This window comes from Lagenorhynchus albirostris, chromosome 9 (genome assembly GCF_949774975.1).
Source record: "Lagenorhynchus albirostris chromosome 9, mLagAlb1.1, whole genome shotgun sequence".
In the NCBI taxonomy this organism is placed as follows: domain Eukaryota; kingdom Metazoa; phylum Chordata; class Mammalia; order Artiodactyla; family Delphinidae; genus Lagenorhynchus; species Lagenorhynchus albirostris.
Genome location: NC_083103.1, coordinates 25,715,558 through 25,728,487, shown reverse-complemented (window position 1 = coordinate 25,728,487; position 12,930 = coordinate 25,715,558). Strand labels below are relative to the sequence as shown.

The 12,930-nt window shown below is 40.0% G+C and overlaps 1 protein-coding gene across 2 annotated transcripts in view; it reads right to left on the bottom strand.

Moving 5' to 3' along the window:
- The window catches only part of WT1 (WT1 transcription factor), a 43,335-nt gene that overhangs the window by 21,956 nt on the left and 8,449 nt on the right, over nucleotides 1-12,930 (bottom strand). Inside the window, exons 4-5 of one of the 2 annotated variants that reach the window (XM_060157733.1) lie at nucleotides 8,923-9,000; nucleotides 7,821-7,871 (exon numbers count right to left, since the gene is read on the bottom strand). In XM_060157733.1, the coding sequence (XP_060013716.1) occupies nucleotides 7,821-7,871; nucleotides 8,923-9,000 (129 nt within the window). The remainder of the gene's footprint in view (nucleotides 1-7,820; nucleotides 7,872-8,922; nucleotides 9,001-12,930) is intronic. The other variant, XM_060157734.1, reaches the window with a different exon arrangement.

Sequence of the window (12,930 nt, the reverse complement as noted above, 5' to 3'; positions counted from 1 at the left end):
CCACTTGAAATGGTACACAAACCTCCTCCAACTGACTTTTTTCTCTTATTTCACACTCAGAGCAGAGCTAGAAGCTATTTTAAATCTAGTTTCCCATAACAGTTTGGGGAGAATACAGCTCCCCTCCAAAAATAAAACTCCACACTATTTACTGGCTCCTACTGCTGGGAAGAATATTTTTAGGCATGACTTTCCTTCCTACTTCAACACATACAAACATAGGAACGCACGTCCTCATAGATCACCTCATCAGACCATATGAAATATCTGGATCTCCCCTTACATGCATCTGGTATTGAAGTGCTACTTCATCAGAATCCCAGTTTCATCTAACTCACTGGGTTCTATAATATCAATGCTTTGGCTCTATGGCCAGAGGGGCTGCTGCTAGATTCACCCCAAGAACAGCTGTCCCAAATTCATGATAGACAAATTCTACACAGGGAAAATGAGCAGGATCTTTTCAGCCTGGGTTCTCAAAGGCTCCCACCCAGCTTGCTCACACACTCCTAAATCTGAAAAATTTTACTCAACCATTCTCAATTACTTAAAAAAAAAAAAAAAGTGCTCCCTAAAACCCCAGAATCAAGCACAGTGCTCTTAAGACTAAGCCCTTCTCTGCTTCTTCAGTTGAAATGGAGGTTTGTACATGTGAAGGGCACGTGCATAATCATCTCTACCAAAGGCACAACCTTTCAGCTGACATTAGTAACACAACAAAGTATTTCAAGGTGAAGAAACAAAAGAAATACCTTGTAATACATTCACAGGAATCACAGGCATTCTCAAAGAGATTTATGAAGCCAGAGGCATTACTGTTAAAATTCCGGAAAAGGAGAAATTCAAAATAGAGACATCTGACATACAAGACTTGAAAAAGAGTTGAGAAATGCCATTCATGTTCTTGAAGAAAGGACTAGCAATTTTTTAAAGGTCAAAATTCTCCAAAATTAATTTTTAAACCTGATGCAATTCATTCAAAATTCCAATTAAGAGTTTTAAAAAATAAACTTGTTACTTTAGAATGGGTCTTTATTTCTAAAGATAATATAGACAGCTGTCATGTACTCTGCACTGTTTCCTCTATTCTTTTTTTTTTTTTTTTTTTTTTGCGGTATGCGGGCCTCTCACTGCCGTGGCCTCTCCCGTTGCGGAGCACAGGCTCCGGACGCGCAGACTCAGCGGCCATGGCTCACGGGCCCAGCCACTCCGCGACATGTGGGATCCTCCCAGACCGGGACACAAACCCGTGTCCCCTGCATCGGCAGGCAGACTCTCAACCACTGCTGTCACCAGGGAAGCCCTGTTTCCTCTATTCTTAACATCTCACATTAGTATGGTGTATTTGTCACAATTAATGAACCAATATTGATAAAGACTTTCTTTGAAATTAACAAAATGAATCTAAAGTTCATCTTGAAGAATAAACAAGAGATAATAGCCAGAAATAGGTTGAAAAAAGAAATACAATGCTAGGGAAATTTCCTATCAGGTATTTAAACAGACTATAAAATTATAGCAAAGAAAACAGTCTGATGCTTGACAAAAAGAGCCAGACTGATCAAAAGAAGAGAATAACGAGTCTAGAAATGGATCCAAGGAATCTGATAGGATTCAAGAATTGATAAAGGTAATATACGAAGTTAATGAGAAAAGGATGGATTATTCAAAGCAGTTTGGGGATACTGGCTAGTCATCTAGAAACAAATCAAGGTGGAATCCAATTGCAAAATAAATTCAGAATAAATTAAATGTTTAAGTGTTAAGAAGTCAATCAAAAAATATACCAAAATACAATAAGTAAATGTTTTAAAAATGAGGGGACTCCCCTGGTGGTGCAGTGGTTAAGAATCCACCTGCCAATGCAGGGGACATGGATTCCATCCCTGGTCCGGGAAGATCCCACATGCCGCGGAGCAATGAAGCCCATGCACCACAACTACTAAGTCTGCCCTCTAGAGCCCCTGAGCCACAACTACTGAGCCCGCGAGCCACAACTACTGAGCCTGTGTGCCACAACTACTGAAACCCGCGTGCGTAGAGCCTATGCTCCACAACAAGAGAAGCCACCGCAATGAGAAGACCGCGCACCACAACGAAGAGTAGCCCTCGCTCGCTGCAACTAGAGAAAGCATGCACGCACTAACGAAGACCCAACGCAGCCAAAAATAAAATTTTTTTAAAAAATGGGATTGGAGAAATCTTTTCTATATAAAAGCCAAAAACTTGTAACTATGAAACATAAACTGATAATTTTTACTATGAAAATAAAAATTTCTGACAGAAAAAATAACATTAATAGTTAAAATACAAACCAGATAAAACATTTGCAGTACATATGACAAGCAAAGGGTTAATATCCTTAGAAACAAAGATCTCTTGTAAACCAATTTACTAATAGATGAACTATCCCAGCTCCTAGCTAACCAACCCCAGTTGCCCACGGAGCCTCTTCTCTCTCAAGGACCCTGTTCCAGCAATTCTATCCCCTCCCATCATTAATTTTTTCCCCTCTGTTGAACATTCTCAACAGCAAACATGCAGGTACTTCCATCTAAATATAAATAAATCAAAGCAATAAAAAACCACCTTCTCCTGACCCTCTTTCCCCATTGAGCTAGAACCCCACTTCTTTGCTCCCTTTTGCTGCAAAACTCCATGGAAGTGTGTTAACTTAATACAATGTCTCCAGCTTATCTCCTCCTATGATCTCTTAAACCCATCTCTATTAGGCTTTTGCCCTTTCCCTCTAATCTTTTCAGAGGCAACTACAGTTAATAGTTCAGTAACTGTTTCCAGAATTTCTTCTCTGCAGATACAAATATACCCCGATACATTTAAAAACTAGTTATCTCTGTGTGGTGAGATAACAGATGACTTTTCTTTTTTTCCTTTATAAAGTTTTGGTACTGTCTGAATTTTTTCAATATATAATAAGCCTGTGTTACTTTTATAATCAAGGGGAAAAAAGTTGTTTTCATTTTGATAAAGTCACTATCTTAGCCTTAAGAACACTACATCTGTGGCTTTGCTTTTAAAATGAAGAGCTAGAAATAAAACTAGAATAAATGAAATTGTTCACTTTTAAGAGGGAAAAAAACCCTACTAAAAATAAGCAGTAACCCCTCATTCCAGAGATGCATTTATTTGGATGACTTTTTATGAGTGCAGCTTCTCTATTGACGTCTTTCTAGCTAGAGGTTATGATTTTTTTCCTTGGCTAGATGACAGGGAGAAGGATAAATGGTGAGCAGAGGGTCTCAGAAGGGCCTAGGATGGGATCACAGACATGAGAGGTCCAAAAGGCACCTTGAGGTCATGAAAGAGATCCTCCACTCATCTGATATACCTTCTCGCCCTCCAAAACACACACACACACACACACACACACACACACACACACACACACATACACACACACCCCTTTATCAACAGACTGGAGCCCTCATTAACCCCTCCCTGCACCGAATCCACCAGGATCCTCATTCCCAGCTTGACCCCCTTCATCACCACCTTCCTTTGCTATCTTTCCTGCTTGGCTTCTTTCTTCTCCTGACCTGAACAAACCTGTTATTCATCCTCCCGTTTATGAGATAAAACTAATTCCTTGCTTTACAACAGAACAGTTAGAAACACAGTGTGGAGACGGTAAGTCTATAAAGCCCAAAATACTTTTTAAAGTGAAGTATTTTTAAGAGGTTGAGAATATTTTCAAAAACACTCCCATGAAGGTCGAAACACAGAACTCTGCAATGGCCTATAGAAGTGCATGTGCTGAATTAGATCTAAGCCGAAGCCAATCATTTGTTATAAAAAAGAAAAGGACACAAATGTATACCTATGCATGGAAAAAGGTCTGAAAGTGTATGCAGCATAATAGTAATAGTAGTTTCATCTGGGCTAGTGGGGGGAGTGTTAATTTCCTTTCCTATAAAGTTGTATTTTCTAACTGTTCTATAATTTATACATATTACTTACATCATAAAAAAATTAAATACATGAATTGAATATAAGCCCAAAGAGAAAAGAAGGGGAAAGACAAAAAGCTAGGGAGGGGAAAGTAGCAGCAGGGAAGTGGCAAAGAAACTGCTGAATTAGTCCACGTTGAGAGGTACAGGGCAGACAGCTCTAAATCACAGTCCCCATCTTTATCCTGCAAACCCAGGAGAGTCCCCTGCTTTGTTCTCGTAAGTATGGCTAACAGACTCTAGCCAAGTCCAACACAGTTGAAATGCATAAATGTAACCATATAAAAGAAGAAATTAACAGCTTCATCCTGGGAGTGGAGGAGTACCCTCAGGAATGCTGGTATATTCCCAGAGCTGCCTCTCTCTACCTTTGTGTTTGCATCACAAGCTCCAGGAGCCCCTGAAAAGCAAGCTATCCATTTTCAAGAAGTAAATCTCTTGGACGAATACCTTCTGTTCACTAGCTGGAGAGGAAAGGTGCTGGGCTGTGTATTGGAACTCCAGCTATCGCTTCTGGCACAGGTTCTCAGGGATGAGGCCATGTCTAGTGGGGATTTTCTCCAGATTCGACAGCCTTGGCCCTACCAAAACACGCAGCTTTGTTTTCACCATACATCACTCAACCTGAGTCTTTCGTTTTTCCTTTCAAGCATCCACAGGTCAAATACTGTGTGTTCCCAATGGTCTGAACTTCTTGGACCAGCAAAGGGACATTCATTTTGCTCAGCACTCCTTTCACATTTCTATTGTGTTCGATTTCCCACTCCCCCTACCCAAGTCCCCAGAGAATAACTTCTTCCTTGTTTTAATAACCTGGACCGCAGTCAAGGTTGATGTGTTTCTCCATTTTGCAGGATATTTTCTTCAGAAGAGACAAAACAGAGGCTGACAGAGTAGCCGGGCTTGGGAGCAGCGTTAGGAAATCAGCAGGCGTTAGGAACACACAGAAAATGATTCTAAAGAAATACAAAGCAGACAGCAATGCGAGGCACCGTACACAGAATTATTCATAAGGGTGGACTAGTGCTTAGAAAGATTCCCCTGCAATTTTTTCTCCCAATGACCCACTTAGAAAATATAATTTCATTTGTTGGTAAGGAAAAGGGTCAGAGTTAAGAAAGTGGCTTCATAAAGTACCTTCTCTTTGACTTAAATTGAAACACAATATTCTCCCATTTGAGGTCATAAAAGTAGCTCTGATCCCTATGGGCACGCAGAGATTAGAAAATGAGTAAAGGGAGGAGGAGAGAGGAGTAAATCAGGGGTAAGATTCCCTCCTCGCCACCCCGTTTCATGTTTTCATCTCGTCTTGCCCATGTCCCCCCTACAATCCTATCCCCAACCAGTATAATAACACTGCTCCCCAACATCTAATGAAAGATGTCTCTGTGGACTTGCTTAAGCAAGGAAACAAGCTCACTGTTTTTTTAAAAAGTAAAATTCTCAAGGAAAGACGACGTGAACAAATATTTAGTGGGCGTTAGTGGGAGGCACATGATCTTTTAATAAAAACGTTATAATGCCTCTTTTTTATGAGTGATTTAGAAACTATATCCTTTTTCTCCAAAACATGACTCAAACCTCCAGTATTCATGTTACAGATCTACCTTGTCACCATGATTTTTCTTACTACTGATTTCAGATAGTGTCCAGACACTAGTAACAGATACATGCAAAAACACAGTTATTTCTCTTTGTCTTTCTTCATGGAATATCTTTTCGCAAATGTATTTTCCGTATTAACAGCATTTTCATACCATGGCAAAGGAAAGCAAATTTGGTACAGAGAATAAAGATACCTACCCAGATTATGTACCCCCTGGGGAAAAACCACTTTCTACTGGGATATCAGCTTCAATTGAATCCAGTTCTCAGCTGTTCATGGGCTTGGAGGAAAGAGCTAAGGAGTTGCTATTTTTAGGGCTAGGAGAGGCAAACTGTGGGTAATGATGTATTAGTGAGCTGTAAAATCAATCTACACATCTCAACCAGCATTTTTTTAAATGATATGGAATAAAGTAGAAAGCATCAGTATGCACAGCATGTAGTAAGTATTGTTTTGTGAAAACTTCTATGTGTGTGTGTACATCTGATCTCAGTGTAAAAGGTATTTCTAACTGTGGTCACAGTCTAGAAAGTTTAAGAAACTCTAATCTAGGGCCCAGATACTGGAGTCAGACAGAAGTGGGTTCCAACGTGCCTCTGACCCTTACTTGCTAAGTGAACTTGGTTAGGTGGCTTAACCTCTCAGCCTCCTCTTGTGAAAGATGGGTGTGAACATAATACCCTAGGATTGTTGTGAGATCAAAAGAGGAGAGGTATATAAAGCCCTTCACACCCTGCCCAATAATGTTAACATCCATCTTCAGGTAAATGTCCAGCTCACACTCGGAAGCAAACATTTAGTTGACTTACAAAAGAGAGAAAAACACAGTGTGAGAGAAGATATTAGGAAATTAGACAATTGTAATGTTTTGCTCTCCAAAGAGTTACTCTTCTATAGGACTATCTACTGGAGGAGTCCTTGATGCTTTTTATACAACTCTCTGAATAGAGTATTCAAGAAATACATCTTAATTTCAGGAATCTTTTTCCAAAATGTAAGCACCAGATCAATGAAAACACTTCTAGTTTTTGTTTCTTACACAGGATTGAACAAATTATTTGCATTTTGTGCTTCATCTTTATAATATAGCTTCTGACTCCCTAGCAAGTGACTAATATCATGTGTCTAAAGATCTTAAAAGGTACCAAAATTATCTCACCTATGGAAAGACCCAGATTCAAATACATGCCAAGATTCCTTATATGTAATTTTTGTAATTAAGCAAATAAACTAACCCTGTACTCCAGCACGAAGAAATTTAAAAAACTGAAAACACACCGCTCACTTCACAATCATGTTCTATCTATTCTTGGCATGTAGTTTGGGGAGAGTTACTGAATTCTGATTACAGTAGAGAGAAGAAAAGCAAGGGATCCAGAAAGAAAGGCTGGGACCACGAAACATAGGACAAGTTTTGAGTAGTTGTAAAGATACAGTCCTAAAACTGTCAGCAGTCCCTTGGATGGAAGTGGGGAGAGAAAAAAATCCAAGTCCATAGCAGGCTTTTTTACTTTTGGGTCTAGAGAGACGAAGTGGAGATTTGGTTAAAATAGAAAAATTGGGGGCTGGGGGTGGAAAGAAGGATCTAATAGTGAGTCTAAGAAGATGAAAAACAACTTCACTAATCACTGATGGATGATCCAACAAACAGGACTGAACCAACAAAAGAAAGATGAGAAGAAGGAGGCTGGTTTTGGTGTTCAAGCAGAGAAAATAAAATCAAAAGAAACAGTTACAGAAATGTCCTAGGGTGCAGGCTCTAAGGCTGGGGAAAACACAGATGTTTAGGAATTTTAAAAAGTTTTTGCAGAAAGTCTGGCCATAGACTTGGGGTAAAAATTAAGTTCTCCCTGAGAGATTTAAAGGTAAATAGAGAAAAGGCAAGTTAAGTATGGCTGAAAGATTTGACCGATCTAACAGGAATACGTGTAATGCCACAAATTTAATATTTTTTTGAAACGTTCACCAGGAAATGAGCAGGGTTGCTACAGCATCATTTGTAAAATTTTTTTTCAGGAGTATGTTGATGAGAAATGTCACCACCTCCATTTTTACCCACAGTATATCTACAATAAATAAGAGCAGGCATAGAGAGACAGAGGGAAAAAATGAATAGATCCTTCCCATCCCTGTGCACCAACTGCTACCCTGATTACCCATCATCAGTCCTAACTCCTGCATCACCCCAGGTGCCAGTCAACAAGGCCTATGTCATTTGCTTTGCCATCATCGCATTGTCCACTCACTTGCTCTGCCCTTCTGTCCATTTCACTGAGCTGGAGCTCCCAGCAGCAACTCTAGAAGAGAAGAAGAGGTGGGGAATGGGGACTGGAGCATGCGTGGCTCTAGCAAGCCCCCCAGATCCCACAGTCCAATGAGAAGCCACTAAATACACAGAGATGTAAAGCCAGCTGTCTAGTCAAGAGTGCTGAACTGAGGACTCGATCCCACTGGGGCTGATAGAGTGGGGGTGTGGAAGGCATCACAGGGAGGCTGGAAAGAGCCTTTGCTTTGGAATCAGATCTGGACTTGGAATCCCAGCTCTACCACATAGTATGATGTGAACCTGGGAAGTTACTTAATTCTCTGAGCTTGACTGACTTATTTGGAAAACAGGATAACAGTCCCTAGGCACCATAATGCCATCAGGAAGATTAGATGAGGTGACCTAGACGAGTACCTGATACACCACAGATGCTTCATGACTGTCACATCCTACTGCCCACCAACTCAGATTCGAAACTAAAAGTGAGTTCTTTTACGGTTTAAAGCAAGTCCCACCTGCTTTGTTTTTTCAGTTCCAGGTGCAAAGCATTGCCCCTACCTATGTTTGATTGCTATGTTCTCCCTATTCTGGTTGTGTATCAAGTGTGATAAAAGCCTGTTCAGGCAACCAGGTGTGAACACATCTGACTTTGGATGGTCCAAATCATCTTCACTCAAATAGAAGTTTGGATCCTGGACTTTGTAAACTCTAAGCATTTCTTGATAAGATAATGTAATGATTAAGCTCTGTGATATCACTAGCAAAACACAAACATTAAACAAGCTTGAATGGACAAAAGTTCGAAGAACTCTAAAACATTCAATAAGGAAAGGCCATATTAAATTTCCCCAGTATTCTCAACCCCCTTGTTCTAGACAAGAACATCCCCTGTTTATATTCCTAAAAATTTAATACTGAACACCACTGACCAACTGGGAGAGGGAGGAAAGCATCTTAATTCTACAGACGGCCATGCCTATTCTTCTAAAACTGTACTCTCTTCATATGGTATAAGGACCTTTAAAATGGTTCAAACAAGTGTAAGTTACCGTTTAAGGGAAATGGAGTAGAGAAGACCTTACCCCTTTAATGTGGCTCCTAAGTTCATCTGATTCCAGGTCATGCATTCAAGTTGGGAGGTCATTTGGTATAAATTGTCACTGTTAGAGAAAAACATTCAGAGTTAGAAATGCATAATACAAAAGACACATACACTTGCAACTGTTTCTCCAAAAAGCAATCCACTTTTAACTTTTCTTTACAATGAAAGCCTCCACACTTTCCAGAATGACAGAATTCAGGAGTCTGAAATGATTTTCATTTCATCCCACTGATCTCTGCACGTCATTCACTTCACACACAGCAGAAAGGATGTGAGAATAATTTGGAAGCCTTTAAAAAACCTTAGTAGAGCAAACACTGAAGTTTCTAAAGAGGTATTAAACCTCTGAAGGGAAGAGGCTGAAGGGAGTGAAACTTTGAAAGGCAACACAGGCTGGATAGCTCAACATTAAAGTTAAAAGCCTGGAGCTGAAAGTAAAAAGACAGCAGATTAATTATTCGTGAAAAGGCCATTAAGTTGTTTTAATCAAAAGGATAAGTATCATGTGGATTATGAGGGCCTGAAAAGTCAAAGAGTGATGGGTGATGGATGGTCTAATACTCAAGGATGTGACAAGCGAAAGAAAGAGGATGATAAACTCTAGATACAACTGAAGGAATCATTCTCTATAAATTGTATAGTCACGGAGTGTTTTTTTAAAGCCCCCAACTCAGTTCTAGATTATATGAGGGAAAACAATGGCTGACCATTTACATTAAGACCCCAAAGGAAAAATATCCCACCATATAAACCAACCAAAAGTTTTTCTCTCCCTTTTTTTTTGCACACACAACTCTTAAAAATATCATTATTACATATGCTTTAAAACACATCTCTAAATGCATTATAGAAGAGCTATCACATCTATTTCCCAAAACAACACCCTTCTCAAAGTATCCCGCATGCACAACTCATGAACATCTTTATTATGTCCTTTTATGTTTATTAATTTATTAATTTTATATTTATCTCCTTCCTAAAAAACTAGCACACAACTCAATTACCAGAAATCTCCTAAGTAACCAAGCTCAACTAGGAATAAATGTAGTTCTGAACTGAAATGGTTAATTATGAAATTTGAGACCCAAGAGATTAATGGTTTGTCTGGGAACGCTTGGTCTAAACACATTACAGAAGAACATTTCCACTCCACCTTCATGGCAGAAGGGAAAGAAGGTAAGAAGCTTTCAGTATGTAATGTATGATACCAGACTGCAAATTCTGGACAACATCCACCTTGTCACGGCATTCCTTTGGACTGCTTCATCCATCGGGCAGAGGTAACACCAAAGTTTAATTAAGAGAAGGTTTTGTAAGGCCAGCCAAACTGGGGACTTGTGGAGGGGTGAGGGAAATTACAGTATTTATCCCTTGGAATAAATGAACACCATGCTCTCTCTCAGCATAGCTTGATAAATCATGGTGGAGTCCATCTGCCTCTCATATAATCACTGAAAATTATTTGGAACTCCTTAGTGGTGGGTACACAGGATAAGGAGGAAATCAGATTCCAGGAGGGAATTTTACGTATGAAATGTGAAGTGACTTCAAACTCGAAGTACGTGTAGTTTCATTAGTCAGTGCATATCTGGACCCCATCATTCATCCCTGTGTCTGACTGGCTATTATGCTACCACAATATCCTACATATCAATGAAAAAAAAAATGATTAGTTTCTCCTGCAGCTTCCCTGTTCACAGCAGCGGCCGGTGCTGGTCTGTGCCACTACGTTTCGCAATTCCACGAATTCTTGCTGTAAGGCCAGTGTAATTAATTCCTGAAGGACCCCAATTTTTATTAGAAGTGCCAGCCTGCTGCATTTAACATGGGAGAGTTTCTTGAACTTTCTTTGGGCTGACAGTTCATTAATAAGCGGCCTCCTCCACAATCTCTACTGGTTTTTGTTCTCCTGCGCCTTTTCATCAGGCAATCCATTTATTAATCTTGCCATTAATCTCAGCCAACAGGCATTGTATTCCCCAGGCAGCTCTCTATTTTTGTCACTGATTTTTAAAAAATTGTTCAGCAACTAAAATCACTCAGCCCCAGTTGACAATTTTCCTAGGTCCTATTGGGATGTGGGATCTTTCTGAAATTATTTCCTCCTTGCATAAGACTAAGAACACTTTAATTTTCAAGAGGTCTGAGAAGCAAGATGAGTGACAGAAGTTTACACACATGGGTCAATGAGTCCCAAATATCTAACTTTATGATTTAGGAATTTTCTCACAGACCTAAAGAATAGTCCAGCAGATTCCTAAAGAGAAAATAATTTTAAGGACATTTTCTTGGCCCCCCAGAAAGAAAACCTTCTAAAATACAGAATCTATGTCTTATATATGTATCTTCCTAGTGGGTGCTTGATAAATACTCTCTACCACACCGCCCAATATGGTAGCCACTAGTCAGACATGGCTATTGAGCGCTTGAAATATGGAGAGTACCACACGTTGAAATAAGATTTGGGCTTTTGAGGTTAGATAGAATATTTTAAAAATTAATTTCCTGTTTCTTATTTTTTTTAATGTGGCTATTAGAAAATTTCAAATTACATAGATGACTTGCATTACGTTTCTATCGACCTCGAGCATATCAGTTCAGCTCTCTGCACCTCAGTTTTCTCATCTGTTAAATGGGAATATTAATCTCAATCAGTCTAACTTTACCAGGATGTTGTGAAGCTCTAATACTGGCTCTTTCAAGACTATACAGATAATATATTTTAACTTTTTCTAATCCATCAGATTTTGTATAGTACATTCACACATCACCAATACTCCTCACAACAACTCTGTGAGGCAGGTGTAATTATGATCCCCATTTATCGGAGGAGGACGGGGGCTCAGAGAAGTGCCTAGTGCTGACTTGCCTGATGCCCCCACCTCTACCCTGCTAGGCCCCTTTAAAGGCTTCCTGGCATTATTTGACCTCTGAACCTTGTCCTCTCACTACCATTTAAATGATAGTAAAAATAATATAATAATACAAACAGGAGTCTGGAGGTGAAACAGAACATACTCAAGGGAACATCATGACCTTCTCTGTCTCCGAGATGTGGTGCCCAACCACATCCTCTTCACCTGATTAAGAACAGTGTGCCAAGATCCCAGTAGGACCCTCACTTCGATTTCAGTGGTCCTGATAGCTCAGCTTGCAAATCCTCATAAGGGGAGAGAAGGTGGAAAGGGCCAGTGGGGAAGGACTTTCAGAAAATCCCCAAGCAAAAACCAAACAAACAACCACCACCACCAGATAGGTTTCCTGAGGCTGGCCATAGGATCAGAGCACAGCCTTAACCACACCCTGCCTTCTGTTGGCTGCAACTCCTCAGCGGCTCAGTCAGTCGGCTCGGCTGGCACCATCTTTCAGCTGGATGACAATGACAGTAATGACAATAGCTGCTGCTGGGAGAGGACAAAATGCGAATTTGAACTAAAATGACTGGTCCCAAGCATGCTCAAAATATGATCTCTCTGGGCAGTTGGTCAACACCCAGCTCTCATCATGAAAACCCACGAAAAGAGGCAGCACCAGTAGAGGAAAATATGACCCCTGGCAAATAAAGCATCTAATTACTAAATAACCACTGTAGGTGTCGACCACCTCATTCCCAGAGGAGATCAGATAAGCAGGTGGTTTGGCTCACAGTGGCCACAGTGGTCATGTAGGCATTTCTGCTCCCCATCTAACTCTGTCTGTTTGGAAGTGAACTCTGAAATTGCTGGCTGCCAAAATATATTCCAAAAGTCATGGTGTCTTTTATATTTTTAAGTAGATCTTTAAACAGAAAAAGTCACTGGTTTCCTATGTAAGAAATGTTTGAAGTTGGAAGCAAGGGAGAGAGGAAAGAAACTTCTATAACTGGGATTAATGCAAGTTGGAGTGAAATAAAAGGAAGTCAGTCCTAGCAAAAAGGGGAACTTAAAAGGAAATCAGTAGTAGATCATATAGAGTTTGCTTTGGCCTGGACTGCAGTATTACTGAGTTC